At 35.1% G+C, this 16,901-nt stretch overlaps 1 protein-coding gene across 1 annotated transcript in view; it reads left to right on the top strand.

Annotated features, from left to right (window-relative positions):
* The window catches only part of LOC149569579 (DNA-directed RNA polymerases II, IV and V subunit 11-like), a 34,947-nt gene extending 25,278 nt beyond the window's left edge, over positions 1-9,669 (top strand). The window contains exon 5 of the mRNA XM_089822259.1: positions 9,366-9,669. Within this exon, the coding sequence (XP_089678385.1) occupies positions 9,366-9,398 (33 nt within the window). The 3' untranslated portion in view covers positions 9,399-9,669. The remainder of the gene's footprint in view (positions 1-9,365) is intronic.
* Positions 9,670-16,901: the final 7,232 nt, after the last annotated feature.

The raw sequence follows: 16,901 nt of genomic DNA, 5'->3' as shown, positions 1-16,901 counted from the left end.
CATGATAAATTATTTATACAATTAAAACGAGTTTTAAAAATTCCATACTTTTCTAGAGATATTATCAAATGTTGCAGGGTGGGAAAACAAGAAATAACTATTCGAAGAGAAAATAAAACAGGTTGAAAGGTTAAGGTGAGAAAAAAGATGAGCCTATTTATTAGCATACGCACTATTGGTTTCGAAGAATTTCCACATGAGCATCTAAACCAATACAATGCAAGTAGTTTTCTAATTGAGTTTAATATTACTAAATTTTCTTAGTTTACAATACAATTAATTGCCTCCAGCAATAATTAATACTTTAAAATCATATTCTTAGCTAGTGATGATAATGTGTCCCAAGTGATATGATTGATTGAATTCGTAGCCCTCAAAATAATCTGCTTATCTTCCCGACCCTCCAATGGGTATAAGTACATTTGTTCCATATACCTAGGTAAATCCAATTGGATTGCAACTATATTTGATCTGGAGGATGACCACGAGTAGATATATTCCAAGAAATGGCATAAAGAAACAATTTTGATTTTGAGCATCAATCACTAACTGAAATTCCAAGCTACCTGGGACAATTTCCAAGATTATGTGACAACTAACAAACATGGGAATTCATACCTGATTTCTTTTGTAGGTTACCTGATAACAATATCTTGGTGTTCAAAATTTTGTTTGTAAATAACCCAAGGAAGAATCAGGTAGATTCTTCCGCATGATGTTCTTAAATCCCAATTTTCTTCTTTTTCTCCTTGAAATTCCTCCAATTCAATAATTTTTGGACATTTGGATACAGGTGGGTGCTAGTAGGATGACAGTTGTCATTAATGCAATAGTTTCTTGTTTCTCCATTATTGTGAGGTGAAGTTGCAGGGTTTGGACCTTGCCAGCCGGGTTCGCACCATGGACACTGGGTTTGAGCTACAAACCCACTCGGGCCCACAATCTGTGGTGCAGACCTGCTACAAACCTGGTGGTTTTTGGCAGGGACTTTGGTAGACCTCACACGGACCTTTGGGGACCTGCAAGAACCCATGACCCATGGGGACAAAAAGTAACTTAAAAACACATTAAATAATATTTTTTGTTAAATATTATATAATGCATATATATATATATATACACACGCATATATACATACACACACATATATATGCATATATACATATAATGTATGGATATATTCATATATCTATATATAGATATATAGATACGCACACATATACATACATATATATACATATGCATATATGTATAGATATGTATATAGATATATACATATGTATATATATCTATATACATCTATATACATATATGCATATGTATATACATGTATGTGTGTCTGTATATATACATATATACATATATATGTACACTCACAAACCCCGCCACGGACCCAAATGGATTTTTTTTTTAATGCTTGAACCCACATTTCCGTCCCCAAACTTGAGCTAGCAACTTAGTTGCGAGGGCACCTGTTGGACTCTAGGTTAATATTTATGGTTATAGGCTTACTTGGGTTATCATTAAGTTTACCAAGGTTGAGAAAGTTTTGGATCCAAAATACTAGGTTAAATCCTAGTTAGGAGGGTAATCAATCATAAAATTTACTTTGGGAGCTCCAAAGGAAACTGAATGCAAAAATTGATTGAGTGTGATTTGAATTGATTTTGGGTTAAAAAATCGGAAATGTTTTTGTTTTGGGGGATTCCTCATGGCATATGTGGTTAATTCCAAGAAATATTCATGTAAAATCTTTGAAGGACTTTCGTCTATATTTTCATGCCAAAAGATGTTCTGCAGATATATGTCTTTTGTGGTGATAGTCGAGATTAGATGTGAAGGGAAAACAATTGTTGGTTTATAAAAGTTTACATTTGAGTTTAGATTGGGGCTTAGGTTTTAACTTTTCTCTATTGTAACATATGTCAACATATTGGAAACTTTGAGGAATACAAATGCCTTAATCTGGAGGCTCCAAGAAAGTTTTGATTTCATTTGGTGTGGGACACATATTAACATCTCACACTCCTTGAGCCATTTGACCTCTGTTCATTAGGGATGTATCTTCGCTAAAGAGAGAAATCTGAAGCACATCCAATTAAAATCTGGTTTATAAAATTTACAGTCTGTGGGCTTCTTAGAGAAATGGGCACAAAACCATCCAAGGTTCTATGAGAAGTTAGATGCAAAGTTGAAATTAATCCAAAGGTATATTATTTTTGAGTTCGAGCTATTCAAAAAAAGGGTTTAAAGACTAGGATTTGAAAATCCCAAGTGTAAAGATCTAATGTCAACTGTATGTTCCATGTGCAAGCATTGTGTGGGGTGATTGTTGGAAGATAAGGCAAACAGGATGTGAAAATGAGTTTTAAACTTGGGTACATGTTGATTTTGGGTCTGAATATTTTTTGGGGACTAAGAGGGAGTAAAAATCGGGATATTGCTTTGAGGAACATTCAATGCAAATGTAGTATAAAATCCAACTCAATCCCATTTCAGGTCTAAACAATGAAGGAAGCTTCATCCAGTCAAACAAACTTTGGATGCAAAAAGTCTTAGAGCTGGTAGAGATTCATTTTGGGACCAGAAAAGCATCAACATTTCAAAAGATAGAAAATTGGAGGCTCGAGTGTGGGATATGAAATCAGATGCAAGGCTTTTATGAAATCTTCTTTAATCTGTGGTACGCTGGGTTGTCCATTGGGGATAAAACATAAAAGGAACCTGATAATATTGAAGATTAAACTTGGGAAAAAAAATTTAGTGCAGGAAAAGACTTGATATCCTGACATCTTAAAACCAACAAAACATGGAGAATATCTATAATTTAATTTTAATAATGTAACTGAAAACATTATAATCTTTGGAACCAGGTTTAATTTCAAATCAACCTATACCAGGGGGACAGACAGACACTGCAAGAGGTTGGAAGGAAAAATTATTGAAAAACAAAAGGTTACACTGATTTAAAGAAACCTGTGTTCTTTAAGTTTCAATTTTTCAACAGCTCACAAGAATCATAAAGCATCTTTTCATAATTGCTTGGCTCAAGGGGGGACTCAGAAATAACAAAACTAACATGTTCAGAATTGAGCTTTGAAGCCTCAGCCAGTTGAGCAGAAATAAGTACTGCGGATCAAATTCCAATAACTTAAGCAACCTGTGATTCACAGAAGTCTCTGTAGCTGTGGAAGGCGTTACCATCATTCTTAAAGCTGACAAAAACCAACCGTTCGTCATGAAGCACAACCTCACTAGCAACTATTGTTGCAAGTTTAAGAGTGATTTTCCCAGCTTCCACACCATCTGCTTCCTTTCCATTGTTGCCACCTGCTCAATTTAAACTGCTCACAGATGTGCCATTCACTCTATTGAGTTTACCTGCCTTTCTCCTTGCTTTCCTGCCCACTTTTCCAACCACCATTGCACAGGATCTTTTGACACTTGTACCACTATTAATTATAGCTATCTTTATCTTTTGGTCTTTCACCTCTATGGTGATTTCTGTAGCCTATCACCACAAATTCTATTTGCGACGAGTCTCTCTAAGAATCATCTCATCAAGAAACAAGTGGGCTTTGTTTCCCTAATTTTAAATAGAGTTTTGAGTTTCACATTTTAAATTCTTCTCGCACGTTTCTTTTTGTGGTGCACATTGCAAATTTTGTCAATGTCTTGAAGACAATCCATAATGAATTAAACTCAGTTGGATTTTCATAATTTGAATGCTTAATTTGAAAAGAGGCACAGGCTATCTCAGATTAAAAAAACAAAAAATGTTGGCATAACTGATGATGTGATGAGTGATGATTTGATTGCATGATGATTAGTTATGTTGTCATTGATGTCAACTATTGACATAGTATTCCTAGTATGTTCGCAAGCATAACAATGGTAAATAAAGTGTTGTAGTAAGGATCAGTGAGTGCAATCTACAAGAGAGCATTGGGGTTGTCTCTTGAAAAGTATATGTTGACCACTGCTGCTGAAGTAAAGAGTAAGCTGATCAGTGAAGTCATAGTGCAACTACTGAAACAGTTAGTGACAAATGATAGGTGATTTGATTGGTTTATCAAATCTATGATGAATGAAGTGAAGTGATCATAGGATGATGTTCACAAGACACTGAAGCCGAAATATTTATAATAGTATCTCATTAGCATTACAGGAAAAGCATTTCCCCGGTACAACAGTTTTAGGAAGGATAGATGACTGGTGAAGTTGTGACAAATAGGTGAAGTTGTGACAAACGGGTTAAAGAAGAATGAGTTCTTGAGAAACGATCAATTAACTAGCCATCAGTGATATGTGTTAAGTTTGCAATGAAATTGGATGAGTCGGTCATGATCCAGTGACATGGATGTACATGTGGAGGTGATGATCTGGCATTACAGTGATCGAGAACAACACGTGGAGAAGATTCTAGAGGAAGCATATGATAGGTCAAAACTTGTTTGACCTTTGGCACACAATTGTATGAATTAGTAGGTGCGGCCGTGTATATTGGTTTGTAACATAAGATATTGTCTTGTGCTGGTTGGATCTGAGCGGGATATTTGAATTTCACAACAGTAATATGTTTAGGGTTTGGTTAAGTTGGTGGAAGAGGTAAACCAATATAAACAAGTGAAAGAACGCGTTTGTCGTTGTTGACCGTGGTCCAGTGTGTGTGGTGAAGAAGTGGAAGGTGCCATCTAGCCAAGAAGAAGAGAAATGAGTTTGAGCTTAAGTGGATCTGATAAGACAGAGGTAGTGCTGTCACAGAGATCAATCTTTCTGTTGTTCCCTAACAGTTGCAACTTTGTGAAATCCCTTAACCGGGTGGATCCTAATAGGTCCTTATTGTAAAATCCTTAAATAGGGTGACAATTTAGCTAGTGTTCAAAGCCCTTTAACAAGGTTACTCTTAATAGGGCTAGAGGTAAGTCCCCTAATAGGGTGCCACCTGATAGTGTCTTTGTAACTCCTAACACGATTAAGCTCCTAATAGGGCATATTTTATAAGAGTACAATTATTTGTGGGTACTAATCCCCACTTTAGTTTTGATCTAAGTTGGGTTTCCTCATAACAAAAATATTTGTGTCAAATGTGTGAGTGATTTCATGTAATGGATGCTTTAGTTGGTGCATTTGTGTTATTTATTAGTTAAAGGTTAAAAGGTTGAAAAAATAGTTTGTTTGGCTGATTACTAATTCACCCCCCCTCTTAGTAATCTAATCACTTGGGACCAACAATAAAAGTAGATGAATAAATCGCTACTGAAACTTTTTTGATATAAACTAATGTTCAAACTGTAATGTCCTTTGTTGGGACCTTAATTTATCCTAAATTTCTCGATTGGGGTTTTGGATTGTAATGTCCCATGATAGGAGTAGTCATTTATCTTATTAGATTTTTCTATACAAATCATTATCATCCATTCTTACCTAATTACCATTTCAGCTCAAAGATGGAAGGAGTATGTGTTATCCACGTTGTTCACATACCAACTCGCAATGGATTCCACCAAAAGGTTACAGATCCAAGCCCTTAGTCTTTCTTGGGACTTTGCTTGCAAGGCGCTTAGGGTCACTAATCCCTATCCTATCTTGGGACAAAGATCCATTGCTTGGATTTATACAAGCCCCTCCTCAGTAACACTTCAGTCTTCCCTTCTTAGCTAAATAGTAATAGGATTGAATATGTTTTCTATATATAATAATAAATATTTACTTGAATGTTTAAGTATATTCATCACTTATTTAACAATGGTTTCATCCCTGATTATTTTATATATAGTGTATTATGTATTTTGAAATATAATATAAATACGTGTATAATTGCATTATCGACATGTTTATATATATGACCATGTGATGGCTTTTCATCCTTCATATTACATATATATACAATTCTATAGATTAGTATCTAGTTTAGATACATTACCATCTTGTTGCTGCCATACTATTCTTACAACATATTAAATTATCTTATATCTTAATGAAGAGTATTCTTCATATTTTATATATTGTCTTATTTTTTTTATTTTCTTCCACCCATGATTCTTTAAAAATGGATTGGGTGCCCATTTTATATCATGCCAAACTTAAAGGTTGTCTCTAAGAGATATGTCACTTCTCGAACCATATCCCTTTCAGACATAAGTAGTTTATTCAAATTCTGTCAACTAATATTAACAATATTAATAAATGGTCTCAGTTATGATTGTCTTCTTAAGAGTACGACTGTGGGTCAAGACTCCATATTGCCTTTGATATACTGTGTTTGAATGGTTACTGTTGATTATAGATAATTAATTATAATAATTCTGTTTCCATAATTCATCTGTATTAATTAGCCATTGATGATTATATTCATTCGATTACAGTTGTAATTAAATATTTTCTTTTGCTTCTAGCACTGGTTGTTCTAGTCCTGGAGCAGTTAAGAACGGAGTCCCCCCTTTAAAATCTACTACCTGTGGTGGTAAGAGCTATGGCCATGCTCCCAAAACTGCTGCTACCATCCCTCTCAGGGGGAAAACTCAACCTATTAAGTTGTATTAACTATGCTAAAGCCTCCCCTATGGTGGTTTGTGGCCCAGCTGTGTTGGACAATGTGGATTTTCACCAGTGTCGTGGGTTGGTCTGCAGATTTGCTGGTCTTTGGTCCTCTCTTCCACATTTGCATTGCTGGGTAACTAGTTCTTGACAGCCACTAGATTCTGATAATAGTGGACTCTAACCTTGTGCAAAGATTTTTTTTTATTGTTTCGTTTACATCTCGAAAAACTGATTTGATTTTGTATAAACTGTGGGTTTGGGGGAATCACTCCCTTTCTGCTAAACCGTGGATGGTTTCATTCAACCTGGTTACTGAACCACTCAATGTTCGTTTATTGTGTGTTCGTCTTCCTAATCTCTAAGTTCATTTCTGGGAGATGTCTTGCTTTGATGCCACTGGAAACTCTCTTGCTCGTTTTTTGAAGGTGGACGATCCTACAACTACATTGGGCTATTCTACTTATGCTCTTAATCCTGTTGATATGGATGTTTCCACACCGCTTCCAGGGGACGTGGTGCTCATGGTTGGATAGTGACCATGGTCTCAAGTGCTGGATTATGAGGGTCTTCCCTTTCGCTGTCGATGTTGCTTCTCCACTGGACACATGGCTTCTGATTGCGCGCTTATGTGTTGTAAGGGTGCTGCTACTTGGTGAAAGGACGCTAGGGAGGGCCATTTGACAGTCTGTGCTTTTGATTCTGATTCTTCCTTTGAGGACTCAAAAAGTTAAAACTGATAACGAAGCCCCTGCTGAAAATTTGGATGTTGCCCCTGCTTCTGATTGGGGTCAGGATTTTGCCATGTTTCAAATTTCTACTCATGTTGTTACTATGGATGTTGCCCTTGCTTCTGATTGGTGTGAGGCTGCTTCTGTGTTTCAATTTTCCCCTGCTTCTAGAGCAGCCCCCTCCACTCCTCCCCCAGTCGTGAGGTTCACTCTATTTCTACTGTTTCAATTTCTGCACTGCACCTCTGCACCAAGTTTTTGCTGACATTGCTGAGCTTCTTCAACACTCTAGCTCCTGCGCTGGCAGCTGCCCTAGCGAAGTTTCGTTTGTTGGGGAGCCTAAGGATAGCATTGCGTGGACAGTGGTCTGACGGTGTAGGAAGAACTGTTCTTCACATGTTTGCACATCTTCTTTGGTGTGAGTTTGGCCTTTCGTTTGAAAGGCTCTAGCCTTTGGGCTTTGAGTTTGTTCTTGTCAGCATCTGTTGTGCTGACTATGTGCTGTTAATGGCCTGATTTTTGCCTTTGGACCTTGTTTTTGTATGGGCCAACCCCCTTGTTATGGCTGCTTTTATTTTTGAAGACTTCTTGGCTTGTCTGTATGGGACAGCACCCTTATTTTTGTTGCTTATATTTACCAAAACAATAGCAATAAATGTATTGGGCAATTTCATCATGAAAACTGCCACAATCACTTCTTTTTTACCCAAAACGTTTAGAAATTGAAACTTTTATTGTGTGCAAGTTTATTAAAGATAAATTTTATGTTTTCTGCACCATTGATCTGTGCTCCACAGGTCATTTATTTGTTGCAGTTACAGAGACAAATTTGGAGAGCCTGCCATCTTAGATAAGAGTGAAAGCCAGTGTATTTTTTCCAAACAACCTGAGAGAATCTTCTACAGGCACATGTGATGTTACAAGCCTAGTTCAAAACACGGCAACTTATTGCCGATGGCAAGAAAAAAGATACCTGGAAATATTGGAGATAACTCAGAAACTTCTCGGAAAATTATTGGGAACTTACAATCTGTTTTTCTAGTCATAAATCTGTTTTCCCAATCCCGACTGAACCTGCCTTCTCTTTGCCCTCTCTCCTCTCCAAATTTGTATTACCAATCAAAAAAATGTGTTTTGCCCTTTTGTGCACCATCCCTGCCAATAACAGGCCTGTGGGCGAGAAGTTTGCTATCTATCACGATAAAACAGATAAATATTGCTGATATTTTACCAAGTTCTCTGCAAATATTTTGAAACCTCTCCGTGATAGCTTATTGGCGATATGCTGACGTTACTTCTCGGGAACCAAAAACGTAGACTTGTTGCAGATATATCTGCGATATTTTGAACTATTGTTACAAGTATGTCCATTTTACCGGAACTTCAGGTTCTAGAATCATCAGGATAATTTGTTTGGTTCATAAATAAAAATTATTAGGAAATACACTGCTGAGATTGGGTTGTGAGGTCCTTGAAGACAAATGAAATTTTTGATTGGTCAAGCCGCCAAGGAGTAATCTGTCATGATTTATCCACGCATATGTTATTATTGACACATCTATTGATAGGCTTAGTCTAACATCTTCACTTGCTCTTTTTAATTTGTTTTTTACTTGTAGGATTAATTATCCTTCATGGTAAAGCTAGTGTGCTTTCCAAATCCTATTCTGTACCTCTTAGCCCAGGACTAAGCTTTTCTAATTAATATTCTTTTTCACTGGGCATGAATGCTGGCATTATTGGTGAGTCATCAACAGCAATACAGTCCTCAAGCTGTTTGACACATTTCTTCTGCTATTGGGATCAACATAGTCCTCTTGTGATGACTCTGTGTATGTTTGTTAATTTGTACATCTTGATTTCTGTTCTTTTTATATAAGCCTCATCATATGGAGTTTCTTGATTGGTGTTTTTTATCTTCTTAGAAATGTCCATACTTGTGTCTGAGTTGTGAAACAGTTTCATTGATGTTGGATTACATTCTTATAGATTGTAATTATGACTTAAATATTTGATACCTTTCCTAACCTTTTTATAATGTTAAGAATACTGCCTTTGACATTTTCATAATTTATTGAATAATGTCACTTGCAGGCTGACTTGGAACGCTTTAAAAGTCAATATTGATGGACTACCATTAGCAAAGACGAGGACAAGATGAAGAACCCCATTGAGCATTGCATGTGATACACAAGACGGATGTGTATCATGGTCTATAATTCAAGGAATATAATATGTTATAACCAACTTCTGCATCTTATGTAAAGCTCTGTGTAATTTCTGGAATATATGTCCAGTTGAAAATTTAATTATATGATTGGATATATGTCAGATTGGATATCAAGTTTACGAGTTCATTTTGCAATGCTTCTTATAAAATGCTGTAGTTTTTGTGTTATGTTTCCTCTCTTGAGCATCTCTAAATTTAAATATAAATTTTTGTTCTTATGGAACTCTGCTTCTTTTGGGAGTAGTGAGTTTGTTGCTGTAAATTGGTGAATGAATGATGTGATAATTCTTTTTTGTCATATTAACACTGTTTGAATGTCATTAAATGGAGGTTAGAATTCTACCTGTATTATTTTGTTCTGAATTTCATAGTTTCTTTGCATGATCTCTTCTTATTATCCTTGAAGCTTCGAGTCATGAGAGACCAAGAATGCCAAATACATTTGGTTTAAATCTACCCCAAGGTAATTATTTTTCTGTCAAATGTTCATGTAATTCATAAACAAGTTGTGAATAGGCTTTGATTTGGTGTTGTTGCCTCGGGTTTGGTTTGAATCTTCTCCAGGTGGTCCCTTTAATTTTTCTGAGGGATATACCCTTGCAAATTGTCCTCATTTGTGGCACTGACATGTCTGAAAGGAATATTTTCATATTCAAGTGGCTATTCCCATTCTATTCCACTCAGGTGCAAGATAATTCTATCATGGAAAAGCTGTTCCAACCTGAGATTGACATACATGAGCTAGTTGAGGATTCCTGGGCTCTTGTTTAACTGGGAATACATGATATTTTCTCCAATGATATTCCCAAGTTCTTCTATGGAGGATTCTTGCCAATATTCACTTGGGAGAAGAGGTAGTCTTATGCATACTAATACTGTGCTAGGGAGGTTTTTGGTGGGGTTAAAGGTGCAGATGAATGCTTCATGAAAGGTCCTTTTTCCTTGAGTAACTATGGTTCCCCTTAAATATATCTTCCTTCCCATGTTTAGAGGCAAATAATATATGAGGAAATACCTCTTTGCCCTCAAAAGAAGATCTATATAGCCACTTGTTTTCCAATTCTCTTATGCTTGAGCATCTTTAGTCCTGGGAAAATTCCCTTTAAATATGCATTAGCTGGGAAAGGACATCACCCATTTTCTAATGAATGTCACTCATTTTTGGGATGAAGTTGTCCACTTTTACTAGAAAGCTGAAGGCTTTGAAACAACATTTGAATGAGTAGAATCATTCAGATTTAAATAACCTATGTCAAACGCAAAGCAGGATGATGGATGCCAGATGCTCAAAAATACCTCCAGGTCAATGATGTCTTCGATTCATTGAAGAAGCACAAATATGCTGCTAATCAAATTTACGTCACTCTCTTGTGTTCTTTTAGAATAATATGCTAATAGAGGAAAACAAAGGAGAGGTAGAATTTGGTCCTTTGAACTATCCCATTTATTATTAGATCATCAAATAATTTGGCTCACATGTTAGGAATTGCTCTTTTTAATATGGTAAGAAATCATGTGCTTGGGTTAGATGGCTTCCTTGATTTCTTCTTTCAATATGTTTGGATTTAATGGGAGAAACTTTGTTAAAGTGTAGGAATTCAAGAATATCAAAAGCTAAGACGATTAAATTCTAATTATTTGCATCCTTCCCCCAACTAGTGCCACCATTACAACACAAAAATGAACAATTCTTCGCTATATGACTACTAGAGAAGCATCTCCAACATTAAAAGAGAAGACTTTCATAGTCCAATGATTGAGTCCAAGGCCTCTCCCCAACCATGAGCACCACATCCTTCGAAAGTGGTGCAAAGATATTCATGTTAACTAAAATGTGAGGGAAAGTAGAGTGGCCCAATGAGGTCCTAGCATCATCGTTGAATGTTTTTTAAGATAGGGACATGCAAAAATATTTTTAATGCATCTATAATCTTAGCGCTTTATTCTTATTATATATATATATATATATATATATATATATATATATATATATATATATATATATATATATATATATATATATATAATAAATTTAGTTGCAAATGATATTTTTAAGAGGTTAACTCATCAATGTTTGACCAACTAATCAATACTCTCTCCTCATGATACAACAATATCTTTATGTTCTACAAAATTGTGGGCTTAAAGTTCATGGAGTTGTCCTTTTTCTTGCACATCCTTAATAAAGAGGCGGTTTTCATTAAAAATAGCATTCAAAAAAAAAATTGTTCCTCACATAAGATAACATAGACCATCAAGAAAGTCATCAACATTGAGTAGTGGAAACTTGCTATCAAGAGTCATGTAAACTATGAGGTGAGTTTATATTTTCTCTCTAATTTTTTCTGTGTACTCAATCGATGGTGATGATGTTAATATTGGAAGATATGAAAATAACAAATAAATAATTCTCATCGAACTTCATACTAGTCAAGGATGTATTCAGGGACAACTTTAAGAAACCTCTCCGGAAAAAAATAAAATGTAAAATGCTAGCGAATCCAACATTATATGGGCAGGAATATTTTCATCTTGAGGGCAATTTTTACGTTCAACATAGGGAAATAAAATATTATATGTTTACAAATTTTTGTCTTGCCCTAACAAAAATCATTTTAAATGTGACAAATTAAATTACTCCCCTCTGGTACATAAATAAATGTCTATGAATTTTTTTCTTTCCAAAAATGAGTTTGTAATGTGAGCGAATTAATTGTTTTGTAGGAAAATAAATAATAATGATCTTGGCTAATCTTTGGTGGTAAACTGAAAAATTGTTTAATTTGAAAGTGAATTTGCCAAGTGTAGTGACTAGTGACCTTTAAGGCTTTATGGTTACCAAGTGTATTGATTAGTGCCCATTATTAATAATGTCACCAATTTGTCTGCCGCCACTATGGTATTGTTAGTACATTACTTTTATCGACCATTGATTAATTAGAGATCAATGATAGAAGATGTATTTTAGGGTTAATTACTCGAAAAGCCTTGGAGCCTGATGAAACTTTCCAGAATGGAGACATGTGACAAATTTTGCATGACAACCATTAACTGGAATGTAGTGAACTTCATATCAAAATTAAAATCATAAATGTGAGACTGATAGTTATAATTAATACCTTCCATTTCCAGCCATTTTGGTAGGCTCTCCGACATTAATGCGAGTACATTTTCTAAACTTGCGATTTAACAGGAATATGAAAACTAAAGATACGAAAGATCACAAACAATTTAGTGTCACTTCTATTAAAGAGTCTCTCCAATTCCTCTTTCACTATCAATTTCTCAATTATATTTTTGGTTCTCAGTTCTGGTAGTTTGCATAATTTCTTAGGTGCTTGGTGTAGATTTGTTTTCTAGTTCAGTTGGTTCTCAGTTCTAGTAGTTTGCATAATTTCTTAGGTACTTGGTGTAGATTTGGTTTCTAGTTAAGTTGGTTCTCAATTCTGGTACTTTGCACTTCTATAATTTCTTAGTTGTAGATTTGTAATTTGTTTTTTAGTTTCATCATAGATACACCAATTAGGTTGAGATGCAATAGAATGGATTTGCAAAAGCCTTTTTTGGGCATGATATCTGATGATGTGCTCACTATGGATCGCAAGAAAGATTATAGTGAGATTTTTTTTCTTTCTGCAATGCTTTGTTCATGGTCCTCGGCCAATGAATTCTTAAGAAATGAGAAGAGGTACTGCATGTCCATGAACATTACCTCCCACTTCCTCAGGTCTCTTCTTGACCTGGGAGGGGATCAACTAGACATTTTGATGCTTCTGCGCGACATTTTTAGAAGACGATGTCAAAATCTTTGTATTGGTTGAGCAGTTACCAGGTGTTGGCATTCCTTTTGCAGATGTAGCAGACAAGTGTTGGGAGCAAGACATTGAGAGCATTGTACAGAAGCAACCCTTCTTGCTCAGCATGAATGAAGAACAATTGCCTCACCATTAGAAGTGGGCACGACTCGAGAGGGATTTTTTTATGGAAGTGGTGGTTGTTTGACGACGTCAGCAACATTGACTTCACATGGCTCCATGAGTTCAACGACATGATCATTTCAAAGAGATTCCTCATGGAGGGGCTTGAAGACCTTTTTGATTGAATGCTTCAAACCCTGTTCCCTATTCCCTATTCCCTGTTCCATGGAACCCTATTCCAACTACCCAGTTCCTTGTTTAATAAATCCATGCCCTTAGGACAAAAAAATATTTTAAGATATATATTCTTGATAAAAACTATTAGTAGTTACTTTGGATTGGGTTTGCCCTTACATGTAATTTACAAAATGGTAAAATCAGGTTGATGTAATAAGCTATTTTGAACATCTACGTTATGAATATGTACAGTCTCAAATATAATCAAGGAAACAATAGTTTTTGACTTCTCAATTCGTTGTTCATATAAATATATGAATTATTGTTCAATTATTATTTTTCAAATTAAATTATTTTGTTTCAATTATAACTAAAATAGAGTAATGAATCATGATTTTCCTAACTGCACTGTTAAAATATTAGTTTGTGGCTCTATTATAAAAAATTAACTGTTAGAAACAAAAAAAGGGTTTCAACTTTCCCTTTAGGTTTCATATTTGATTGTATCATGTATGGCCTGAACTCCAGTAAACTTCAATAATTAATGGCAGATGAATGCAGGGCTAGGCTAGTGCCATGTAGTTCTAGTTATATAATAATAATTATTAATTATTCTAGTTAATAGTTATAATAATTCTAATTAATAGTAATTTAGTTAAAAATATTAAATAAATAAAAAATAGTTTGTTAAAGATAAAGTTATGATGCATCATGCAATTTAAATTGTATACATTATATTGATTTGAAAATAAAAAGTTCAAATTATAACTTATATAAAAATGTTCATATAAAGTATTGAATATTAATTCATTACTTCCTATTTTCAAATCTAAATTTATTTAAATATCATCATAATTTTATTATTACAATATTTTGAATAATATTTTTAATTAAATAAAAATGTTTACTAAATTAAGTTATCATTATCAAGAAATTATTAATTATAATTGTATAAACATTATAATTATTAAGAAATTATAATTTTATATTTTCAAAATTTCATTTGTTTTTCATGTTTAATTTTATTCTAATCCAAATTGAAATTGTTTAAAGTTAAAATTGTATTATATCCTCAAATGAAAATATTGCTTAAAAAAAGTTCACACGTGACATTTCAACAAATATTTTAAAGTAGTGAAATTCAATATATTAATATAACTTGATTTTTATTTGGGCAATAACATCATCCTTTATCAAGAAATAATTTGTATGTACTATGTTTTAACTAAATGTGTGCACTATGTGATTTAAATAGTAGTTAATATAGTAAATCTAAGAAATAATTTAATGTATTATGCAACAATTTGACAATTTAATATTTGTTATGTGAAAGGTTTAAGGAATTGATTTGGACTATTGAATGAAAGATAGATCAATGGTCGTGACTCTATTTCAGGCCTGATTTTAAAAGTTATAACTTAAAGTCTATTTATTCCCTTAATTAGGACACATGTCCCAAATTCACTCAATAGTTAATGTGCCAGTTGCAGTCTTTCTTATGTCCAATGGTGATCGTTGATTGAAAAAAGATCAATGGTCCGAGATGAATTTTGGGTCGATTTGGGGAATGTTTTCACTTGTGCCTAGATTCATATGGAATCGTGACACATATCCTCTCATTGCTCGATTAAGTGTCACTCAAAATTTGCAAATTGCATGTTAACAATGTTAATAACTTACTGTGAAAGAAGGATCTCCATGCCTAGATTACCCATGTTTGGGAGCCCTTCATTTCGGAAATAGCTCAGATTTACCCTATGGCAAGGGGTTTTTTCATTATGAAATATGCTACTACTGAAGATAGAAATGTCATCCTACCCTACAGTTTCTCATGGGGGGAGAAGTTCCCCTTAATGGCTAAACCTTGGTATAAGGATTTTGACCCGTCAATGGAATCCTTTAATAAGATCCCTCTGTTGGTCAGGTTGCCAAATCTCCCCCTTCACTTATGGTTGGATTCAGTCCTAGAGGCGGTGGGGGAGGCCCTTGAGGACTTTTTGCTGGTCGATACTGCATCTTTTTTTCAATGTATTTTCAATGACGTATGCTCACATTCTTGTGGAGATCGACATTTCTAAGGGACTCCCTAAAAAAATTAAGTTAGCCTCCCCTCTTGGCTCTTGGATTCAACTTCTTAGTTACAAGGGTATCCCCTTCCAATGCAGGAAATGGTACAAGACCAACCACTTTGTTGCTCACTGCTCCTCTGAAAAATCTAGACCGAAGAAGTCACCTTCTTGGTGGAAGGGGGTTTCAGATGATCACTACATGATTCAGAAAGCCCCCTCTGCTGGGGATGGTGGCCCTTCTTAGGACACTTTGGCAGCAGATTCAATTGCTATCTCTGATGGTACGAATGTTGCCCCAATAGTGGTGACCTCTTCTATTCTCCCTCCTTCAGATTCTATCACAATTGATTCGACTATAGCCCTCTTGTGGCTCTGTCTCTAGATGTTGTTGTTGTCCCTTCTTCTGTTGTGGTCCTGATGCTGTTGGTTCTTCGCTGGCCACGAGGGTTTTGGGGACTAGTTGTGGTGTTGCTAACTTTGCATGGTAGAAGGATGCTGGTATGGTGGAGGATGAATGGACAGCAGTAAAAGGAAAAAGGGTCAAGCCATCCACTGCATCGTTTGATATGGCATTGCGTTCTCAAAAGATGAGACTGAAAAGGAAATCTTGAGACCCTGCCTGTTTGCGACTATCCCATTTTTGGCTCTCATGGCTCTTTTGGCCTGTTGTTCTTTGTTGTTTGACATGGTTAGGGACTTATTGTTTATTTCTTTTTTAACCATTGGGTTTTAGGTGTCCGTTCAAAACCTATTTTAGTGGCTAAAGAGTATTGTGTTATCTGTGATGCCACCCTGGTCACCTTGTTTTGGTTGGTGACCTGTTTCACATATGGGCTGTAGTATAGTTTGGTTTGGGCTTCATTGAATTTTTTTCGATTCATAAAGGGTTTCAGGCACCCTTCAAAACTTTTTTTCCTTAATAAAAAACTTATTGTGAAAGGAATTGATCTGGATCTATTTTAGGCCTAATAATTAATTTTAAAAGTCATATCACAAAATTTATTTCTTTCCTAAATCAGGAAATGTGTCGTCGTGTCCCAAATTCACTGACAAGTGATGACATTGGCAACTGTACTCTTAGTCTTTGTTATTTCTGATTGTAGATTGAAAGAAAGATTGACGACCCGATATGATTTTCAGGTTGATTTAGGGAATGTTATCGTTGTTGGCTAGAGTCGTCTAGAATCATGTCTCGTGACACGATTCCGAATGACTCTAGCCAACAGCGATAACATTC

This window comes from Cupressus sempervirens, chromosome 3, assembly GCF_028749045.1.
Source record: "Cupressus sempervirens isolate cs-2001-9-10 chromosome 3, ASM2874904v1, whole genome shotgun sequence".
In the NCBI taxonomy this organism is placed as follows: domain Eukaryota; kingdom Viridiplantae; phylum Streptophyta; class Pinopsida; order Cupressales; family Cupressaceae; genus Cupressus; species Cupressus sempervirens.
Note: the sequence above shows the minus strand (reverse complement) of the source record. Positions and strands in the feature narration are given on the sequence as shown.